Here is a 22,069-nt window from a genome sequence, read left to right on the forward strand (position 1 = left end):
GAGTGCACTTTATCAGGAAGCTGGAACCCAAAACCAGACATTCAGATGTGGGTGTCTCGTGGTGCCCATGCCCACCCTTGGTTTGCTCTTCAAGGTTCCTTGGAGCCTGGCCTTGTGCAATCTCCTCTGGCCCTCACACCCCTCCATCTCTGTAAGGCCGTGCACGCATGCACACACACACACACACACACACACACACATACACACTGTCCCTTCCCCCAGGGTCTGCACACAGGCTGCCCCTCCTGCCTGTCCCTGCCACCTTCCCCTTCCTGATTACCCTTTCCAGCAGGTGAACAGCCACCTTTGCAGAATAAAGCAGAACATGAAGCAGAGGCTCTGTGCGCTGGGCTGCCGTGCCTACAGCCTGTGCCTGGCACAGAACAGGCATCCAAACACAGGGTGGCAGACGCAGCTGGGACTGAAGGGCCAAAGAATGCTGAACTGTCTACAACATGTGCATTTTCTTGTTGTATCCCTTAACACGGCAATAACACTGCACACACATGGTAAAATGGATACTTCCTCCTTTTTTCACCATAGAACCTATCAACCTGCCTACATCTATACACACTAAGGGTCTTCAAATGTTCATGGAAAATGAATTTCACTGAACAGCTACAAAGCACAGACCTTGAGATGTCTGCATCATAATTAGCTTATCTTTTCATTCCATTTTTCCAGTAGCTTGCTGAAGCCCTCTGGCATCTTCTTCCTGTTACAGTGGAGGGCCTCCCCAGCTCCACCCTGTACCAGGCCTCCTCAGCTCCCACCCTCCTTCAAGGCAATCACCCCACCCCTCCTCTAGGAGGAGGGGGCTCCTCTGTATACCTCGCCCACCAGCATACAGAGAGGACAGCTGAGCTCCCCACTTCATGATAGTGTGGTCATTAGTTCTGATCTTGCGCTGCCCCTTACAACAAAGCCACAGCATCCGGGTTTCCGGTGCCCAACCCCCACCCAGCACCACGTGTGTCAAGTCACTACTGGGCTGAGTTTCACCTCGGTCTGATTTTGTGGCAGCACTCGTCACAGTTGCTTGCACCATCCCCTTGCTAGAAATGTCTTCCCTTGCCTTCCTCTGTGGTCACAGGTCAGTGCTGGCTCCTCCTTGGGGGCTCCAGGGCTCAGCCTGGGGCCCTGGTCCAACAACACTCACTATTCCAGCCTGGCAAATGTAAAGCCCCCCCCCCCCATATGTCCATGTCTCCCAGTCCGTGTCTCCAGCTCCACTACCCACGTGAACATCATCCCTACCCAGCAGCCACGGGATTTATCAAAAAGGAGTCACAGGCCGGCGCCGCAGCTCACTAGGCTAATCTTCCGCCTAGCGGCGCCGGCACACTGGGTTCTAGTCCCGGTTGGGGCGCCGGATTCTGTCCCGGTTGCCCCTCTTCCAGGCCAGCCCTCTGCTGTGGCCAGGGAGTGCAGTGGAGGATGGCCCAGGTGCTTGGGCCCTGCACCCCATGGGAGACCAGGAAAAGCACCTGGCTCCTGGCTCCTGCCATCAGATCAGCGCGGTGCGCCGGCCGCGGCGGCCATTGGAGGGTGAACCAACGGCAAAGGAAGACCTTTCTCTCTGTTGCTCTCTCTCACTGTCCACTCTGCCTGTCAAAACAAAACTAAACAAAACAATAAAAAAAGAAAAAAAGGAGTCACAACTGCTGGGTCCCTTCAAGCCCTCCACCCCAAATTCAAGTCTATCCTTAATTCTCCTGCATTCATGAACCCTCACCCAAGCCTGTCACCTCGGGCCCATGTGGCCACTTCTGGGGCCCATGTGGAGACTTCTCTTCATCTCCAACTCCAGGACCACCCAAGAAGTCCATGGTCTCTGCCCAGCAGGACGGGGAAGAGCTGTCCCTGACTCCTCCGCCCCCTTCTTGCCCCTTCACAGTCAACTCCCAGACAAGGGTCAAGAGCAAGCTTTTCAGAAACCAAGCCAAGCATGTCACTCCCTTGCTCTGAACTCTGAAAAGGTGTCTTTTCCTCACAGATAAACCAAAATGCAGACTCCTTCCCACGGTCTGCAAAGGCCCTGCCCCATCTGGCCTGAGCCCACCTCCCCAGCCATTCTGGACACAGCCACACACACCACGTTCCACTCCTGTTACCGGAATGGATTTAACAGCAGGTGCAGTCAGTCAAGGAAGAGAACAGAAGGCAAGACCAGAACAAAGTACACCCGTCCAATCAACCAGGATTCCAGGCTCTCTGCCGATACAGCCTCAGTGGCCGAAGCTGCTGACTCAGCACAACGTCCATTAAAAACACATTAACAAATAGAGAAAATAGAAATATCTGACACTTACATCACTTTCGACTGACTTATACCCCAACATCATGACACTACCAATCCTGGGGATCCTAACTTCTTATTAGGCCCCTATTTAAATCTCACTCCTTACATGAGTTACAAAAGTCTCTTTAAAACAAACAAACAAACAAACAAACAAAAACTGCTGGTAGCTGCTGCAGTCTCATTACTTACAACTTGCTGTCAGCTCTAAGACTCTTAAAGAACCAGCTTTACAAACAAGTAGAAAATACGACTGCCCACAACATGTGATCTACGACACCAGGCAAACTTTCAGGCCTCTCTTCCCCCCAACACACAGCCCCTACATGTGAGCTCCAGGCCTTGGGTCTTTAAAAGCCGACTGGTGACGTGGAGTGGTTCCATCTTAAAATCACCTAGCAGAGGGCAAGGGCTCATGATCGGTGGAGAAAACGTGGGCTCTGAGCAGGCAGGAACACAGCAGAAGGTAAAGGAGATTTAGGTCTAAAGGAGATCTAGCCATAAAGTTCAAAGCAAAGCCCACCTCTGTTTCGGGGTGGCTGGCGGGTTCTGGATCTTGCTCCCCCACGACACTGGCAGTCAGGGTCTCCCAGGGCTGCACCTCCTCCTCTGCCCTGAGTACCTTTCCCCATCCCACCTGACACAGGTTTTCCATAATCTGGAAATCACTGTCCCCACACAGCTGGCCTTCTCCTTGTCTTCCTCACCCTGTGAGACAACCTCAAGCTCATTCCTTGGGCCAAGGACTCACTAAGCAAATGTTAAAGCAAGTGGTACATGGTAAATTTAACACATATAAATTTAGCTTGTTTCGCTACACTTTCTAAATATTATGAAACGTATTTATTTATAGCTATGTACATTTCCCTTTTTTTGTCATTGTTACAAGATTTATTTATTTATTTCAAAGTCAGAGTTAACAGAGAAGTAGACACACATGGAATGATTTTCCATCTGCTGCTTCACTCTCCAGATGGCCACAATGTTTGGGCCAGGCCAGAGCCAGGAGCCTGGAATTCCATTCAGGTCACCCACTCAGATGGCAGGGGCCCAGGCACTTGGGCCATCTTCTGCTGCTTTCCCAGGCACATCAGCAGGGAGCTGGATCAGAAGTGGAGTAGCCAGGATTCCAACCAGCGCCCTAATGGGATGCCAGTGTCTCAGCCAGTGGCTTAACCTGCTACGCCACAAGGCCGGCCCCCGCATTTCTTTTCTTGTGCAAGAACTGCACCCATGTTGCTTGACTTAGAGAACACTGCTGGCCTACCAACCTCAAAGTTGGCCCATGGGCCTGAGATCTAAGTAGTCTAGACTACAAAGCACGAGGGGCTCTGTGGGCGACTGCAGCAAGCGAGGAGCAGACCTGCGCGGGCCTCATGGAGCCTCGGGGATTGGGAAGATCAGCCAGTTATTTCCTGGGCAAGGGCAGGATTGGCCTGAATGTTTGGTGGGGCGGGTAAAAACCAACACCTCATAGCCAATAAGCAGCAACTAGAAGCGGACATCTTAACACACTTCGGGGAAACCTATTCTGAGCCAGGAAAGGCCAAACACACATTATCAGGAAACGCCTAAAACCAGAACAGAGAGAACTGTAGCTCTTCAAAACCACTCCTCTCCTAGATCCCATTTGTTCGTTGTGTTACCATCACGTGTCTTAGCTTTTCCTGGGCTGTACATACTTCCATGCGTGTGTATGTGTAAGGACAGATGCCCGTGTGTGTTTATAAATACAAAAACGTACATGAATGCTATATTTAGTGGTTCCTAGGTCCTTTCGCTTCTTCCTTGCTGTTTACTTACTTGTTGTTTCCCGCACTCCCCCAAAGGGGCCTCTGAAATCTTTCCAGCTTTTACAATTAAACCTAACCATCTGGACAAAAATCTTCACTTTCACCAAATTAGTCACAGATTCTGTGGGTAAGCTGAGAAAGCAAATGCTATGCTCAGCGCTAGGACGTATAAACCGCATCTACCACAGTGAAAACACTCTCCCCCTTAGCAACTCTCCACATTCAGGCTCACTCAACATGGAGGCGGCTACACCTCACCGTGCAAAAACTGTGCGTGCAGGTGGGATCATCCTTCAGATCCGAGGAAGAGCTAAGACAAACTGAGACCAAACCTCTTGAAGACCTCTCCTGGTCTATTTTACAGACAAAAGATGGAGCATGCGCACTTTGACCACCATCTGACTTCCCACTACTGGTGTGGGAAATCCGTGATCTGCAGAGACGCGGGTGTAAGTGCAGGCCGTACCTAAGCGTTGAACACCAGTAACAAAGTGACGGGAGTTTTCTAGTCTTTGGGAAGGGAAAATTCAATGTATTTAAGATTCAGCACATTTAGAGCACTGAAATCCAACCAGGGCAAATGACTTTATGTTATAAACCAATCACTAGTGTGTAACAGGTCATCAGAGTGTTTCCATCAATCCATAATTGGACAGTATTACCAGCTGGAGGTAGCTCCACAACGCACTAACTCCAGGCAAATTGAAACACTGGTTTCTACCAGGAAATAACATATATGAGGGGCTGGTGCTGTGGCGTAGTAGGTAAAGCAGCGCTGGCATCCTATATGGGTGATGGTTCAAGTCCCACTGCTCCACTTCTATTCCAGCTCTCTGCTATGGCCTGGGAAAGCAGCAGAGGGTGGCCCAAGTCATTGGGCCCCTGCACCCGCATGGGAGACCCAGAAGAAGCTCCTGGTTCTTGGCTTCAGATCAGCCCAGCTCCGGCTGCTGCAGCAACTTGGGAAGTGAACCAGCCGATGGAAGACCTCTCTGTCTGCCTCTGCCTCTCTGTAATCTGCCATTCAAATAAATAAATAAAAATCTTTAAAAAAAAAAAAGGCATGAACTTCTAACAGGCTTATGGAGTCCTTTGTTAGGCTTTCAAAGGACACTATAAGCCTTTCATGAGTTTTAGATATCAACACAAGCAGATTTATAAAATTCATGTTCATAGCACCTTGGGTTAGCATTTTTCTTTTCCTACTTCATGTGACAACAAAAATATTCATTTACATAGTGTGAAGATGAAGGGGAGGGGCAAGGGACCTGCTCACCATCCTTTATGTGATATGGGAGGGAACATGGACCACACGGACTAAAACAAGTTTGTTTACCTGTTTTTTCTTCTAAAGACTGTATTTATTTGAGAGAGAGAGAGTTACAGACATAAAGAGGGAGCAACAGAGAAAGGTATGCCATCCTCTGGTTCACTTCCCAAATGGCCAAAACGACCCATGCTGGGCCAGGCCCAAGCCAGCAGCCATGAGTCTCCCACGCAGGCACATGGGACCAAGGACTTCGGCCATCCTCCACTGCTTTGCCAGACGCGATAGCAGGGAGCTGGATTGGAAGTGGAGCACCTGGGTCTCAAACTGCGCCCATATGGGATGCTTAGCCTAGTAACCCACAGCGTCGGCCCCTACCTGGTATGTTTCTACAACCTTCAGAGGCGTTCACACTGTGGAAACACTGACAGTGCACAGAGAAGCTCCCTTTCTTAAGACTGCAGAGAAATCGGAAGTTTGCCGAGCACCTAGGCTGCCATAAATATCCACAAGAGCCCTGAGCTTTTTCTTCACATCTTTGGGCCTCTAATTAAATCTGGACTGAGCAGATATGAACGTTCAAAACACTGCCAAAGAATCAAATTTAGGGGGCCAGCACTGTGCCACAGCAGATTAAAGCCCCGCCTACAGTGTGAGCATCCCATGGGGTGTTCCACTTCCGATCCAGCTCCCTGCTAATGCACCCAGGAAAGCAGGGGGTGACGGCCCAAGTGCTTGGGCCCTGCACCCTCATGGGAAACCCAGAAGAAGCTCCTGGCTCCTGACCTCAGCCTGGCCCAGGCCCGGTCATTGCAGCCTTTCGGGGAGTAAACCAGCAGATAGAAGACCCCCCCTTTCTCTCTGTCACTCTTTCAAATAAATAAAATAAATGTTTTTAAAAAAAAGCAAAGAAATCAGATTTTGACCATTTTTGTAAAATAGAAATTGCATGATTTTTAAAAAGTGTTTATATAAATGTAGTCTCTTTAGTGACTGTGACCATGCTATGTTGGATGCTCAAAAAGGTAACATTCAGGCCTTTTGAAAACATGAACAGAAAAGTATCAGGAATGAGCCAGCGGCCTGGAGAAGCCACCAGTCGTCAGACAGCACTGAGACCACGGCGGCCTCACCCTCTCCACGCTCTCAGGTCTGTACAATGAAGCTACCAGCCACAATTTAGACCTGAGAGCCAAGCCACTTCCAAATTACTGTGATACCAACAGAATAGGACCAGAACTTAACAGCAAGGAGAAGAAGCAAACAAGATCACTGTTTGCCAGTTCAGATGCTTTGTTTAATCTATCAAAAATGCATCAAGCATTGGTATTACAGTAAAAATGGGCTTTTTCATGGCTTCTTCATATAAAGACATCACATGGAAACAATAGTTGTAATCCCAAATTACCAGAAAGGGTGACAGATGATAGACAAAAAAGCATTCCAGATCAAGGGTCTCACTACCCGCCCTCCCCTCCAAGAATGAAGGTAAAAATTAAAAACAAAAAAATAGGCAACTGGGCAGTCTTTACACTGATCACTTCAGAAAGCAACAGTCCACTTGCAATTTCCATAACCCTGTTTAATCAGAAGATTAAAACCAACCACAACTACAACTGGGGACAAAGGCCACGATTTCCGCTCTTCTACTCCTAAATATAAGCTAGCCCTAAAAAAAGAAATTAAAAAAAAAAACCACCATGCTGAAATGCAGGCTGCAGGTCAACAGCTCTTCGTCCCCAAACTGCTGTACCACTTCAGAGCCGCTGCTGGAGAGTCCCTTTCTACTCACTTCGTAAAGAAATAGCAGGGAGTTTCTGTCAACAGCCCCAGTTATTTGCAGCAGGGCTCCGCAGCACACACCCGTCTCCCTACCGCCTCCTCCTCCAACGCCAGGGTCTTTCCTCCTCCAGCCTCCTGCCCCCTCTCTGCCAGAGCAACCTATAAGCTCTCAGCTTCTAGACCAGGCCGCAAAGAAGTTCACAACCTGCTCTCCTGCCCCTCCCCCTCCCCCTCTCCTCACTTGGCCAAGCCATTCTCACCATGAATTCACTGTGCCACTGTAAGGAAAGCAATAATAATAATTATAATAAAAACAGGGTGGGGGAGGTAAAAACAGCAGTGCCTGAGCACACAAGGAACCCTGGGCATTCCATTTCTGTACCTCCCAGTCCATGGGATTTGGTGACCAAGTAAGTCGTAATCTGTCAACAAATAGTTCGCTGTACAATTAAACCATTCATTCTTTTTTTTTTAATTGCCTGGCAGCTGCCCAATCCAGAGACTTTTCTAGGTCCTTCCATTATTTAGCTCTCCCAGTGGTGAAAAGGCAATAAGCTCATTTGGAGTTTATAAAACTGTGCAGCATCAACAAAAGCACACGGACCGCTTCTGGGATGCACGGTGGCTTTTACATGCACAGGGCAGAGCTGCGCACAGTCTCCGCACTCCCCCACCCCAAAACAAAAATGCCGGGCCCCAATTAAGCGCCCTGGGGGCCTTCCAAGCAGTTATGCTAAGTTGCAAATACAGCACGATCCACTTGAACTCCAACTGTCGTGTGTGCTTTTCCACCCAAGGTAGGGGGAGAGCCGGCCGGGGCAGACTGACCTCATTAAAGGGTAATTAGTGAACCCCAGGACTTGAGGTGCTACCACAATCGTGCCTATTGTGTGCACTTCACTATGGGGCCATCATTTTTTTTTTTTTTAAGCCCAGGAGGTCTGCAATCTAAAAGAACCACGTTTTAAATTTTTAAGGATTTCCATCTGGCTTTTTTCTCGCTCTCTCCTTGAGCCCAGTCATTGCCTAACAAGAAAGGAAGCAACACAAAGAGCACGGCTGCTGCTTTTGCGGAAACCCGGTACAGCAGAAAATGAGTTTTCCCATAACTCGTTTAAATAATTGATATTCTGTACACAGATAAAAAGTAAGTTTTGTTTAAACCAAGAGAAATAAAAGCTCCACCCTCTAGCCACACAGACTGTAAAACAGCACATTAAAAAAAGACGTCATGTAACAATCAATGCGGCCTTTTAGGACTCTGTAGGGCATCCCTTTACATGTGAAGGTGTTACTTAGACTCTGAGCCAGTCATGGGATCAACACCACCAGTCTGCCATCGACAAAATCCTGCCCACCTCCTTAAGGTCCATCACGACCCCGGAAACCAATCCGCCAGGACGCTGGACAAGTGGACTCTAAGTGGAAACAGTCAAGGGCACTGTGCAGGTTCCAGCTCTCGGCGCCGCTGTGGGCCCAGGGCTGCAGGAAGCAAACAGCTCCCAAGGCCGGCGAAGACAGGCCGGTCTTAAACCTCCGGCCCTCAGCAAGCACCAGGCAGGCCAGACTCAAAAAAAATCAGGGAGATCAACACGTTTGTGGGGAGACAAAGTCACTGAGGAGTAGGCGGGTCCTTCAAGAACAGCAGGCGTGGGGAGGAAGGAAAGAGGGAAACGACTCTGAGACCCACGCGTGATTTCTCCATGATACACGTAGAGCCCTCAGGAGCGGATCCACCCCTGAACCCCAGGGGACCACACGGCCGGGGAGACAGCGTCGGCAGCCCCCAGCGCCGGGGCACGAGGCGACCCCAGGGCCCTGTCACGGCCCGCGGGGACATCCTCGTGCAACCCTGCCGCGTGCCAAGACCACCCGGCACCCCATGAGTTTCGGGGGGCGGCTAAGGCCTTTCAAGAGCTCCAGAGGCCTTGCGTCTGGGCCACCTTAGGTTGTGTTCAGCTCGACAGGGCACAGGGTCCCAACATTCCCCGCACGCCCATTGCAAACAGCACCGCCATCCGCTTGGGCAAACGCGTTAAGGTGGGTAAGGCCCCTTTGCTAGTTTTATTTTCACAGATCCAGGAAAAGAGAAACCTTTCAGGGTAGGGGGGGGAATGCAAACCCCCACCCCCGCCTTGGAAGTCGCTCCAACCCGCTGGAAACTCCCCCTCCGACGGCAGGGCCCAGGGCTCGAAAAATAAATATTCAGGAGCATTAATGTGTTTCTAGCTGGTGTGCCTGCACGTCGAACAGCAGTCATCATGGGGAAATTTCACTCACATTTTGCAACTAATTGGAAGCAGATTAGAATTCCGCCTCGGGGGAACCTTGTCAAACCAGAAGCCCGAGCAAATGAAGAAAGAAGGGAAGGCGTCGCGGAGAGCTGACAGATTTACAGCGCTCGCGGCCATCCACGCGTCCCGGGGCGGGAAGCCGGGCGCGTCCCCGCCGCCGCCGCGCGCGCGCGCGCGTGCGCCCCCCCGACGCGCCGCCCCCGCTGCCGGCCACGCCCCCAGCGCTCGCGGCCTGCGGCAGAGCCCGGCGCTCCTGGGACTGACGGGTGCGGCCGAGGCTGCCAGAGCCCAAGAGGGCGACTCCGGCGTCGGATGCCAAGGGCGGGGCGCGGCCGGCGGCGCCGTAGCCATGGCAACAGCAGCGCGCCCGCCCCGCGCGGCCGGGAGCTGCCGCGGCGCCGTGGGAAAGGCGGCGGGGACGCGCGCTCGTGGGCGCGCGGGAGCCCGCTGCCGTCTCCCCGGCGGCGCCGCCCGTGGCATCGACTCCCGACTCCCGACTCCCGACCCCCGTCCCCCGTCCCTCACGCGCTCATTTTATTTTTAATTTTTTTTTTTCGGTCATCGCCGCTTGCTTCCCCCTTCCTCCCTCCCGCGCGGATTTTCTTTGCTTTTCTTTTTTAATTTTTTTCGTCACCGCCAGTTGCTTCTCTGACGCGGTTCCGGGGCCCGGGTCTCTGGTCCCCTCCCCGCGGACACTGGGCTCCCGCTCATTTCCCTCACGGAGGGGAGGGCGTGGAACGAGCCGCACACACTTGTGCGTGGAGCCCGGAAACCCCAAGCGTCACGCCACGCAGGGCTGCCAAGGAGGAGACGGGAGACCCCTAAGTCACCGGGTCTGGCCGGGCGCACTTCGCCCCTCACCCACCCGCCCAAAACAGGGGCCGGGAGGCACCTGCCAGCCCCTCATGATTTATGGGTGAGGAATGGGTAGAATCAAGGTGCTTTCACGCCCAGGAGACTCCAAACCACGCCAACGCGGGCCTCCAGAAACGACTTGGACATGACCTCTGCACCCTGAGTGACTGATGGGGAGGACAGAAAGGTGTCCAAAATGTACAAAAGCAGCCACAAGCCCACATGTGCTTTCCTGAGAAACCAAACCAGTTTATTTTTCCCCTTTCATCAAAGGACCAACAGTGACTTCCAGGAGTTTATGAAAGTGTGACCAATTGGAACTCTGTCCTCTGTTGCTAATTGAAGCATATAAAAAAGAGCCCATTTCTTGAAACATACTACAAACACTTTTTTTTTTTAATTCACTGCCACATAACAAAAACCAGAATCAAGTTGACTGGGAGAAGATCAGTGCAACCAAAGACCCAGCTATTATTTCCAACTGTCAGGGGAAGGCAGTAAAATTGCTACCAGGTCTCCTTAAGTTACCCTTCAATAAAAAGAAGCCATCGGGGAAATAAGAGGAAAAGAAAACACATCCAAAGCTTAAAAGTCCCTTTAAGTAAAATTATACGTCTGTGGCACCGTGCCATCTGCTCTCTGGTTAACATAATAGGCCAATTCCACAACCTAAATATCTGCTTTCTACAATCATTCTGCACGACACAAAATATAATCAATACTTTTTTCGTGACTCTTCTTAAAGTGTAAAAGCTGCATTCATATGGCGAGATTGGAATATGCCTAAAATGTCCCGGGAGGCACATTTTTCTTACGGTGACGGCTGACAATGAGGATTCCCGGGAGGCAGGAACTCGGCGGTGGAGCCGGAACAGTCACAGTGAATACTTATCACACTGGGCTGGGGGCGGGGACGAGAAAGAAGAGAAAGTGGCTCCCAGAAAAACCAGCAGTGGGATTTGTTCAGCATTTCAAACCCATTTGTTCTAACCGAGAAACACCTTTCCCCCGGAGTTCTCTATTGCAACTACAATGCATACTTTAAAATTTTTATTCAGCTTTGCTGGGGGTAAAAAAAAAAAACCTTTTGAATAACAGATGAGATCCCTGTGGTTCTAGGCGCACCAAGCTATCAAAATGGAAGTGTTTGCTTTGTGATCATTTCAGTTCTCCAGGCAAAACCCATAATCTCCTCTCCTTTACATTCCCAAAGGTATTTCCAAGCCACATTTAGTAGATATGCAACATTCCGCAGTTAGGAGCAAAGTGCCAGTCTCACCCTCTCGAGTATCTTCACAGCTCTCAAAATAACATTACAAACAGCCCCAAGTGCTGGCCAATCAACTGTGAATGGTTTAACAACCTTCCATTCAGCTGCAAAGGCTTTGTTCCAGTTGCCAAGACCTTAAGCTTAAATTAAAAAGAACTTGCAACAGAAAGCAAGTAGTCACTAGTGAAACTTCAGCTGGGGGGGAGGGAGGAGCCCATTTAGTCCGCAGCCCAGTTTTGGAAAGCAAAATCAACAGTGACCTTTTTTTTTTTTTAAAGAGTCAAGCCCATTCTAACTAAACAGTCCCAACCCACCACCTCTGTAGGCCTTGGGAGGATGTCCTGAGACACACCTGTGGAACACCAGGTCCATCACCCCATGTGATCTCTGTATTACTACCTCGTGACTGTGGCAGGACCTGGCCTGTTCTCATTGTCTGCTATCTTCAGCGACACAGAGATTAAGAGAGAATTGTCATTTATTGACAACAATGATAGTACAGAGGGCTGTGTGCACTGTAACACTGCCCACAAGGGACTTCCTCAGTTCTAGCTTCCTTATTGGGCTAGAACGCGGACCTTGCAACTGAGGAATCAGCTGTTCAGTATGTGAGTAAAACTCTTGATGTTCAGATAGCTGGCAAATTCAGAGTGCTGGCAGTCAAAATTATGCTGTGCTACCGTAATTGCTGTAAGAGAACCGCAGTACCCCCGCAGTACTTCGTATTAAACAATACCACGACCCCTTTCATCTCTAGACTGGGTTCGGCATGGCAGTTTTCTTCCTTTAAGAAGCCCGGAAACTCAATTATGCCCATGACCTTCTTGCCAAACATACACATCAAAAAGACTGCATCACACGCCAAATCACTGAGCACAACAACCTCTCTCCCTATTTATTACGAAGAGATTTTAGGCTCCTGCCATGAGACATCTGCAAGTATGAAAACGACTTCTTAGCTTTGGGCATGCTCTTTCGCTTTCAGGAAGCAGAGGGATGGATGGCTGAACACTGCTGTGAGACCCACAAATGCATCTGATGAATGCAGTCCCAAGCTGCAGCTCTCCAAATGCCACTCTGGGCAGCCCTCAAAAATTGCCACCATGTTTACAAGAAAAGATACAGATCACACACATGTTAACCAAGACACACACACATCCTGCACCACACACCCCTACTTTTAAGAAGCCCAAGGAACCGGGAGTAGCAGATTTACGATTTAAGTGCTTGTGGCTAAAATAGCTTTCCAATTACCAAGGGCCTCTCAGGAAGAGAGCGAATGCATTACGTGTTAATGACCACAACCAGGGGTCCCTTCTGGACTCTTTTGTCAGAACCTGGGCAGATCCTCCCCGCAGCTTCACCATTAACATGTCTGTTTCCTGTCAGCCCACTTGGAGATAATGTCATTTATCTCAGGGAGGCACAAGCCCAGTCATTAGCTTCCATAAAAAGACCTCAAACAAAGGCTGGGTAATGTTTCACCCAGAGCTCTTCCCAAACCCACAACCCACAGAGTCAAGGGCTCAAAAGTTATCTTAGAAGAGTATTTTCCCAGTAACCGACAATCCTAGGCTACAGCTCTGTGTAAGAGCAAGGGCTCTGGGTCACCAGCACCAGCACTGGCACCGGGCACCGGCACCATCACATAATACAATTAGATTAACCCACACAGGCTGACCTGCCAGCTCCCCCAGCCCCCACCCCTGCCTCCAGGCGAGGAAACTGACAGAATCATTCAGGTACTGGCTCAATAGATCTCCCCAGAACTGACCCCTCACACCACGACTGCCTGCAGGGACCGAATAACCATTATAAAGTGCTCAGGGGCTCAGCTTCTGGAAAGCTTTTAAATAAAAATGGAACTGGTTAAAATAAATGTAGGAACATGTGTTTTCACAGTGTTGGTCACATTACTGCAATTTCAAGTTTCTATGAAGTACCAGGTGAACTTTTTTTAAATCTTAAAAAAAGCACACACAGACACTGTCAAAATTGGAGCCAATCTCAGCCATGCAATCCCCGTTTTTCATGCTGAAAACGAAGAACAGATGGCCCCTTCCCACGTTGTTTGAATCTGGTTATTGAACACCTCTGGGCTTGGGGAGATTTCTGCTTAGCACTTTCGGCACACATTTCATTTACTGACTATAAAACGCTGCTTAGGAAAAATAAGTCTTTATAACGCTCTAATTAAAACCATCTTGCAGCCAAGCTGGCTCCCTTGAAGAGCATTCTTAACCTCCTGACACTGGGACGAGCAGCTGCCCTCCCATCCCCGCCCCCACCCCGCCTTTGTTTTACAGACTATTTGCAAAGTGACTAGAAGTTGCTCAATGTTATTTCTCTCCTTTGGTGCCATCTTCATCAGCAGGATCTGTTCATCTCTGCAGCAAATCCAACAGATTTCAAATCCTAAGCTGTGGCTTTGTGCTGAAGCTGTGATCCCCCCAAATACCCCAAGCTCCAAGGGTTCTCACAGAAAACCTCTATGGGGAAAGGCCAAGCCTCCAGAGCAGCCAGGCCCTGGACCTGTGCTGGTGGGGGGGGCCACCCTTAGTTCCCAACGTTCCCAACAGAACAGCTGGGTGACCCCAACAATGGACTTTGTTCTTTAAGGGCAGTGAGGTCACTTGCTGCCATTTTCCCTCACAGCTGAGAAGTGCCACGCCAAGCAGAAGGTGCAGGGGACACTGTTTGCAACCAACCGGCCACACCAAAGCGTCCAAAAACTCAATCAAAACAGGTTCCTAACACTGCTCACACTCAAAATGCACCAGAATTGCCTAGTGTTGTGTGCGGAAACGTTTTTGCAAGAGAATAAGAGGAAATGGGATCTTGTATGGACTGGTGCATTTGCAGACACCCCCTTTAGGATGACAAGGGCCCTATCAATAGCACTATTAGGGCACTCCTATCTCAGTAGGCACTAAATAGAACCCTAAGCCATGCAACTCTAAGACCCAGAGTACCTTTCCTGTCTACTTCAGAACCAGCTGTGGTTAAGAATTTTCCTGTGTCTTCTCCAGGGCTTCAGTGAACCAATACAGGCAGGTCCAGTGCTCCCTACACGTGCCTGCTGAGCTCAGCCCAATCTCTGCCTGTTCCAATCTGATAAGTGAACGCTGCAGGCCAGCTGAGGCTGCAGCTAGAGAGCTTGGTGCAAAGCTATCACGCCGCCCCCCCTCCCAAGAAAGGAGGGCGGAGGCAGAGAGGCAGGTCTTAACAACCAAAAGCCAACCCGTCAAATCTACTTATTCAGACATGTCACTGGTGGCTTAACCACCAAATGGGCTACAGAAGCACTGCTCACACATCTCAGAATTATGGCATGTTTTGATTTTGTTCACGTATTATGGGAGTGGCGACTTTTACAACATACTTATGGTTTCCACATAAAGGAATAGAACACTCATTGATTTAATTAGGTTTCATAAGGTCCAATTTATCATGTTTTACATGATGGTGCAGTGAAGAAACAGAATAAACAGATCAAAAATAGACATTTAGGCACGCTGTGAAAATTAACCGATGGCAGCCAGTCTCATGAATCTCCTTTGAACCTTCCAAACTACACACACACACACACACACACACACAAGTGCACACAAAGCGCACATGTACCGCGTCCCTTTGGTTCTCAGGTACGGCCCCTCACGAACCAACTCTGCTCAGACTCAGTCATTTTGTCTGACTCCTCAGAAACCCGCACAATCAAACAGAGAGGAAGTTAGGACACTGTATTAAAAAGGTCAGAAAACCTGCCTCCAAGGTGCCTCGCAGCTGCAATACCTTGTCAGGTGAAGCTGCTCCTGCTGAACCCTGACTTGTCCCACCATCAGGACGCCTTCTCTACACTGAAGCCTAATTTGACACCTATGCTAGTTAGCAGAAAGTTACTTCCCTGGGTGGCATTCCTGCAAGGAATGAAAGCCTTCTGCAGCCAGGGGCTGGGGAGCGGAGCCTTAAGGATCAGCGTTGGAGACTGCAACAAGGGCCCCTGTGCCAACCCCACTGGCTAAGGTGGGCGGTACAGGTGCAGCTTGTAGAGGGGGAGGGAATCTAAAGGTGCAAGGTGCTTCCGGCCCTCTCCCAGCCCCCAGCACCAGGGCTTGTGGGCTCCTCACTGATGTAATTCACACAGCGCTCAGACTCTAGAACAGGGGCACCTACATGAATAATTTAGTTCTCCCATTCTGCATCCAGTTTCCTCTGTGGCTGTTAAGTGAAAAGAACACAAAAACCAGAGAAGCGACACCATGCTCTCATCTCGGTTGCCATGACAGCAGCCTTTGAGAGTCTGAAATGTCCCGGTTGCCAGCTAAACAAAATTGTTGAATGTGAACATTTGGCTGGAAGATTAAAAGGCTAAGGGGGATGCAAAAGGGCAGTCCCTCCCACATTCCAATCAGCCCGCGAATCAATCACACGGCGCTGACTCCTTCGCCACGGCCATTGTGAGCACTGGATTAGGGCAATCCATCGAGACAGTTAAAGCAGATTAGAACTGCAATTTGAAGACTATTGGCAACAAAAGTAAATGCTCCACTGTACTCAGTAATGGGAAGATCTCAGAACGCCTTTTAGCAGAAATGATGAGAAACCACACATTTAAAACCTGGCAACACTTCAAAAACCCCACTTAAACTCATCAATGTAAAAAAAGACGCTGTTTTACCAAGGAAGCTGAAGTGTATGCGGGAGGGAGGGTCCAAAGGCTTTCGGTGGATTTGGCATGCTGAACCCCTTAACGTAACTCCATCAACTTGCAAAATCCAAACTTCATCTCTCACACTCCAACTTCATCTCCCATACTCCACCTTCAATCTTGGACACACAACACCCACGCCAAAACAACAAAAAGGCTTAGAGAGCAGAGTAACTTGACACAGAAAACAACTGCCCAAAGACATGATTTACCACCGCTGAGAATTCTGATCAAGTCGGAAACCGGAGAGACGAAATCAAGTCGTTTAGTAAGCACGTTTCCAAACACCCCCCTGTCCACAAAGTGTCGCTTCTACAAGGCTTAACTTAGAACAACGTCACTCACAGCCCCAGCTGGCCGCCACCCTGCCTCGTGGACACAGAGCCCCTAGGGCGCCCAGACATCACTCAGTGCACAAGATCACCAGACCAGGAAGACGCCCGCCTGTCTCTCCCACCCCCTCCACAGCACCACGCTGGGGGCAGTCTGTCCAAGGCTTGGTGTAAGGACCACCGTTATGACCACGGGACAGCTGGAGGGAGGCTCAAAATGGCCCAAGTCCCTGGGCACAGGGTTCAAATGCAGCCCGCGAGTCTCCTATTGGGCTCCACGTTCCTGGAACATCCACTCCACCGCTCCCCAGTCACGCCAGCCGGCGCAAGTGACAACTCCACTTTCCAGGGATCAGGGACTGCATCCCAGCAACCGCCAAGCCAAACAGCCTTTCTGCTCAGTTAGGAAACCAACAACCCAACACACCTCAGGGACCCGTCCAGGGACATCCTTGGACAGAATCTTTTTTTTGGGGGGGGGGTGAGTTCATGGCAAGACAGTGGAGGGCAAGTTAGCATCCTGGGCATGCCCCTCCAAGTAGGGTGCTGGAACGCTGCACCCCAGAACCGGTCAGTCCACACAGAAGACAGCTCTCCTTAGAGGAGAAACCCCCACCGCAAGTGAAGCGGGTGCAGGACTGCCTGCGGTTAAAACACACGCTGCAACTTGGGCTGGGAGCCCGCGTGCGGGGACAGGCGCTCTAGGAGCCCCCTCAGGCCCTCCCACCCGGGGACCCGACCGCTGCAAGAGCCAAACGCTGCAGCCCAGAAAGCTCCCCCCGCGTCGCAGTTGCACGCACAGGTGCACACCATGGACCCCTCCCGCAGAACCGGGAGGCTGCAGGGGGCGGGGGAGGGCACGGCCCGCACACCCACACCAAGGCACGCGCCACAGCGGACCGCGCGGAGGGCAAACTCTGTCCTACCTTCTCGGTCTTCAGTTTCTTGATCCGCCGGTGGCTCTCCTCCTCCTCCTCTTCCTTCTTGACCAACACAGAGTTTGCTCCCAGCAGCCCCGAATCCGCCGCGCTTTTGGTAACTTCCCCGGCGGCGGCGCCCCCGCAGTGGAAGGGGCTCGCGCCGCCTCCATTGCTCTTGGCCCCGAAGCCGTAGAGGTGCCCCCCGTTAGGGGCCTGGCCGCCCCCTCCGCCGGGGTGGCCCTGCGGCAGGTCGTGCTTGTCCTTTCTGGCTTTGCCCGCGTCCTTGTCCCGCTTGGCGCCGCGGCTGCCCTGGCTCTTGGCGGGCTTGTCGTCCCGGGCCTTGGCGCAGGAGCCCGCGCCCGCGGTGGGCGCGCCGGGGCCGGGACCGGGACCCGGGCCGCTGGGGCCGCCGCCGCCGCCGCCACCGCCGCCGCCGCCCGCGCTCTGACCCGGCGCTGAATTCATGCCAGCCGCCTCTCCAGGGCGCCCTTGGACTTCCTGCCGCTTGCCAGCGCCGCCGATCTCGGGGATCCCGTACAAGGCAGCAGAAGGCAGAGATTTATTAGCATCCTTGCAAGTTTTACTCCTTTTCACTTTGGATTTGCTGGTCTCTTTGTGCGAATTCCCCTGGGGAGCGGAGGGCTGCACGGCAGCGAATTTCAGGCCGTCGGCGAGGGCTGCGGGCGCCCCGGGCGCGCCGCCGCACTCCTTGGAGCTGCCGGCGCTCGCGGAGCCGGCGGGGTTGTTCATCTCGAATTTCTGTCTGTCCTTCTCCAGGTCGGCGTCCAGATCGATGATCAGATTGCCAACCCCGATTTCCCAATCATCACCACTGTCGTAGGCATCAACCGCGTTCGCATCCACGCCTTTGCCTGCAGCCGCAATGTTCACTGACATCCTGAAGACGAGTTCTGGAGCATCAAAAGCCGGAGAACTTTCCTGGGGAGGTGAGGGGACATTCGCTTGGCTCCGCGGGGCTCGCTCTCGGAAGGAAACAACAACAACAACAACAACAAAAGCTTCCACGTCTCCGCTTCCCAGTCTTCCGGCCCCCACGAGAGCGCCCCAGGCTTCCGACACCCTTCAGTCCTGGTCCACCTTTTCCTGCGAAGGGGGGAAAAGGCCGATCCTTCTCGTCTGGGTGTTGCCGGAATAGAACGCCCTTACCACTGCGGCGTCAGGAAGGGACCGGGACGCCTGGGGTATTGTCTGCCCCGTGCAGCGTCGGGGAGAAGGGCAAGAACCAGACCCGAAACACATGCCCAGGACAGTGAGCCTCCGACAGCAGCTAAAGAGGGAAAAAAAAAAAAAAATCCTGTAGCAACAACACAGGACAATCACTTCTTTAAAAAGGAAAAAAAAAAAAAGCATTATAAAAATCCTCAGGATCTGATTCAAGTCCAGAAAGGTTTCTGTAGGTTCCTATTTTTTTTAAGTATAGAATTTTTTTTTTTTTTTTTTGGCCTGGCACATGTGCTATTTCAACCCCTACATTCACAGGCTCAACACTCAGCACAGAGGAACAGATCTGAATGCCCCTGACTGTGTCCTAGCTCTTGCCATTTAAAAGCCCAGACCTCCAAGTTCTCTGGAGCGATCTGCTGAATTCTCCTTATTTCTGATTTCAATACTTTTTTTTTTTTTTTTTTTTTTGGAAATTATCTGGGCAATCTGGCTTTTGTTCCCAGGAAGGAACAGTTAAAAAAAAAAAAAAAAAAAAAAAAAAAACAACCACCAACAACCCCCCCCCAGCACACACACATACACCTCCCTCCCTCCTCTCCTTGCTCTCCCCAGTAGCACACACGATTTCTTTAAACACACATACACATGTCTCGATAGCATTTCTGTGTTCTAACAAAAGGTTAAGTATCTGCCTTCTGAGAAAAAAAAAAAATGTATCTGAACAACTCTGCTCTATTCCCAGCCCGCAGAATGGCTCGGTCTGTTAAATACGGTGCTGCTGCTGACTGTACAAGGAAACTGATTAAGACATACACTTTAAGTGATCCGCGCCAAGCTGGCCTCAATGACCGCAAATGAGTGTGTGTTTGACAAAGAGCAGTTAAAACGGTTTTTAAAGGGATCAGCCCCTTTTTAACAGTTGACTGTCAGGAAAAAAAAAAGAAATATATATATATACACACACATACACACACACACACACATCGCTTACCTTTAATCCTCTATCATTTTTTTAATTAGGCCAGCAAATCAAAATGCTTTTCCCCGTCCACTCGGAAACAAGCCTGTGCCTCATTTTACTTAAACACCGAATGATCAAGGAGGAAGAAACCCAAGAGCGCATCTCTGCCAGAATCATCACTCGATCGCATTATTCCGCCTCCCCACCCCCACCCCTTTTTGGCAAACAGCTCGGGAGTCCTTTTCTCCTTTAAAAAAAAAAAAAATGTGTCACTGTGGCTGGAAGATAATGTTTCACGTTCACGACAGAAGCACCAGAGGGGCTTTTTCCTCTTAACAAGCATCGAGAATAATAGTTGTTTTTTTTTTAAGAGAGAGAGAAAAGAGAGAGAGAGAGAGAGACAGAGGCGGGGGGGGGGGGTCCGAGACAAAACTTTCCCCAACTTGTGAGTGCGCCTCCGGCCCCGCACTCGAGCCCCGCGAGCAGCGAGCGAGGACCCCGCCGAGCGAGCCCCGGGCGCCCGCCGCCGCCGCCGCCGAGGCCCGCGGCGCCCGCACCGCGGCAAATTAGCGCCGGGGAAGAAAGCGAGGCCAGAAAGCCCTGAAAATCTGGGCTGGATTCCGCCTGTTAGCCGGGAAGTGGCATTTTTCCGCCCTTCCTGACAGATTTGATTTCTCCAACTAACTTAGGAGCCGAGGCGGGGGCGGCGGCGGCGGAGGAGGAGGAGGAGGAGGAGGAAGGCGGGGGAGGAGCGCGGCCGCGGCGCGGGGCACAGGTGTGGGGGCTGGGGGCGGCGGCCGCGCGCGCCGAGGCGAGGGGGCGCGGCCCTCCCACCCGAGAGGATGTGGTGCTTTCCTCTTTTATGTTGTTTTAAGAAAAAGGAACCGAGTTCCCAGGATAGTCCCTGAGGGAGCGGGCGACGCGGGAGGAGGAGGAGGAGGGCGGCCTGTGTCGCTCCAGCCCATCGGTCATGTGGTAATTCGATAATTAGAGTCAGGAAAAAAAAATCTTTTTTTTTTTTTTTCAAGGCGACCTTTTCCAGGACACTTTTCCCCTCCTGGTACTCGGCCGGTGCGTGTCCCCGCGTGTCTCCTCCTCCTCCTCCTCTTCCTCCTCCCGCCGCCCCCGCCCGCGTCGAGTGGCGCGGAGCCCCGGCTTCGTCTTTTTAATTAGCCGGCGTCGGGAAAGCTAAAAGCAGTAATGAATCGGTGATGGATGGGGAGCGCGGGGTGGGGGGCTCCGCGGGAAGCGCGGGGCTGCGGGCGGGGGCGGCGGGCTCGCGGGGCGGCCAACCACCGCACCGGAGCGGGCCCGCCCGCGTCACGTGCGCGCCGCGGGCTCCATTGGCCGTCGTGAGAGCGAAAATGGTGACAAGGTATCAAGAAAATACTGATCTGGTCTTTAAAAAAACACACACACACACACACACACACACAACCAGTCAGCTGCTGACGGTCTGTCCCCGCGCTCGCCCCCGCGCCGGGGCGGCCCGCACGTGCTGCGGGCTTCCCCCGCACCCACCCGAGCCCCGCACCCACCCGAGCCCCGCGTCCTGGGGTCTGCCCGGGGCGCGGGGAGCCCAGCAGATGTTTTGCAGAAACACCTTATAAACCTTTCCTCAACTTCGCTCCAATTTGTCGGCCGGGGCCGGGGGCTGCTCGGGGGCGTTTGAGGGGCTCCCCACCCCCACACTGCCACCCCACCGCCCTCGTAGGAAACAAAGAACCGTCTCGCGAGCTCCCGGGCCGAGCCCGGGAATAAACACACCGTTGTTACTATTTGTGGGTTTGTTTGGGTTGGGTGGGGCCTTTTTTTTTTTTTCCTCTCTTCCTTTCTCAATGGTATTTGGAGGGCTTGCTTGCTTTTTTTTTTTTTTTTTAAGAGGTGGAAAAAACGGTCCTCATCACCATTGCACTGGGACACGGGTCTGAGATTAAATTATTGGACACTGGGACGTGGCAGGGGGACAGAGACCCGGCTGGGTCCCCTCCCCCTTCTCCGGGCTCGGCCTGGGGAGGGGGCTGCCCCAGCCGGGACAGCAGAGGGAGGGCGCAGGCGGGCGAGAGGACTGACCCTGTGGCCCGGGACCTGGAGCTGCGTGGCTTCCATCGTCCTGCGGGTTGCAGCCCCGCAAGGGCAGCTCGCTGCAAGTCCCCCCGAGCGCCCGGAGGAGCGGAACTGCGTGAGGTTCAACTCACGCTGCAGCCTCCGCTGGGTAACACGGCTCCCCGGCCCGGGCTGCTGCAGAGGCGCAAGCCGGACCCTGGGGCCAGCTCCGCCTTCCAAGCACTCCCCTGCCTCCAGTCCCCGCTAAGCGCCAGAGAGAGAGAAGAGACACACCACGCAACCGTACTTACGGTCTGTCTGGCACCGAGTTGACCTTTTCCTTCTAACTGCATTGAA

At 51.9% G+C, this 22,069-nt stretch overlaps 1 protein-coding gene and 1 long non-coding RNA gene across 7 annotated transcripts in view; one reads left to right on the plus strand and one right to left on the minus strand.

Moving 5' to 3' along the window:
- Positions 1-18,417, minus strand: part of ZNF608 (zinc finger protein 608) — a 104,851-nt gene extending 86,434 nt beyond the window's left edge. For 3 of the 6 annotated variants that reach the window (XR_016235280.1, XM_089334895.1, XM_051843369.3), the window contains exon 1: positions 17,527-18,417. Coding sequence is in view for 2 of the 6 variants with exons in the window: in XM_089334895.1 (XP_089191021.1) it covers positions 17,527-18,417 (891 nt within the window). In the remaining 4 variants the exon portion in view is untranslated. Of the gene's footprint in view, positions 1-9,421; positions 9,584-17,526 lie in introns of those variants that run through there. The other 3 variants (XM_089334896.1, XM_089334899.1, XM_089334898.1) reach the window with 3 other exon arrangements.
- On the plus strand, positions 17,498-21,857 carry LOC149126031 (uncharacterized). Its single transcript, XR_016235281.1, has 3 exons — positions 17,498-17,635; positions 18,298-18,467; positions 19,726-21,857. It is a non-coding gene; the product is annotated as an uncharacterized LOC149126031 (long non-coding RNA).
- The last annotated feature ends 212 nt before the right edge of the window (positions 21,858-22,069 follow it).

Source organism: Oryctolagus cuniculus, chromosome 6, assembly GCF_051225735.1.
Source record: "Oryctolagus cuniculus isolate XC-2025 breed Fujian yellow rabbit chromosome 6, ASM5122573v1, whole genome shotgun sequence".
Lineage (NCBI taxonomy): Eukaryota > Metazoa > Chordata > Mammalia > Lagomorpha > Leporidae > Oryctolagus > Oryctolagus cuniculus.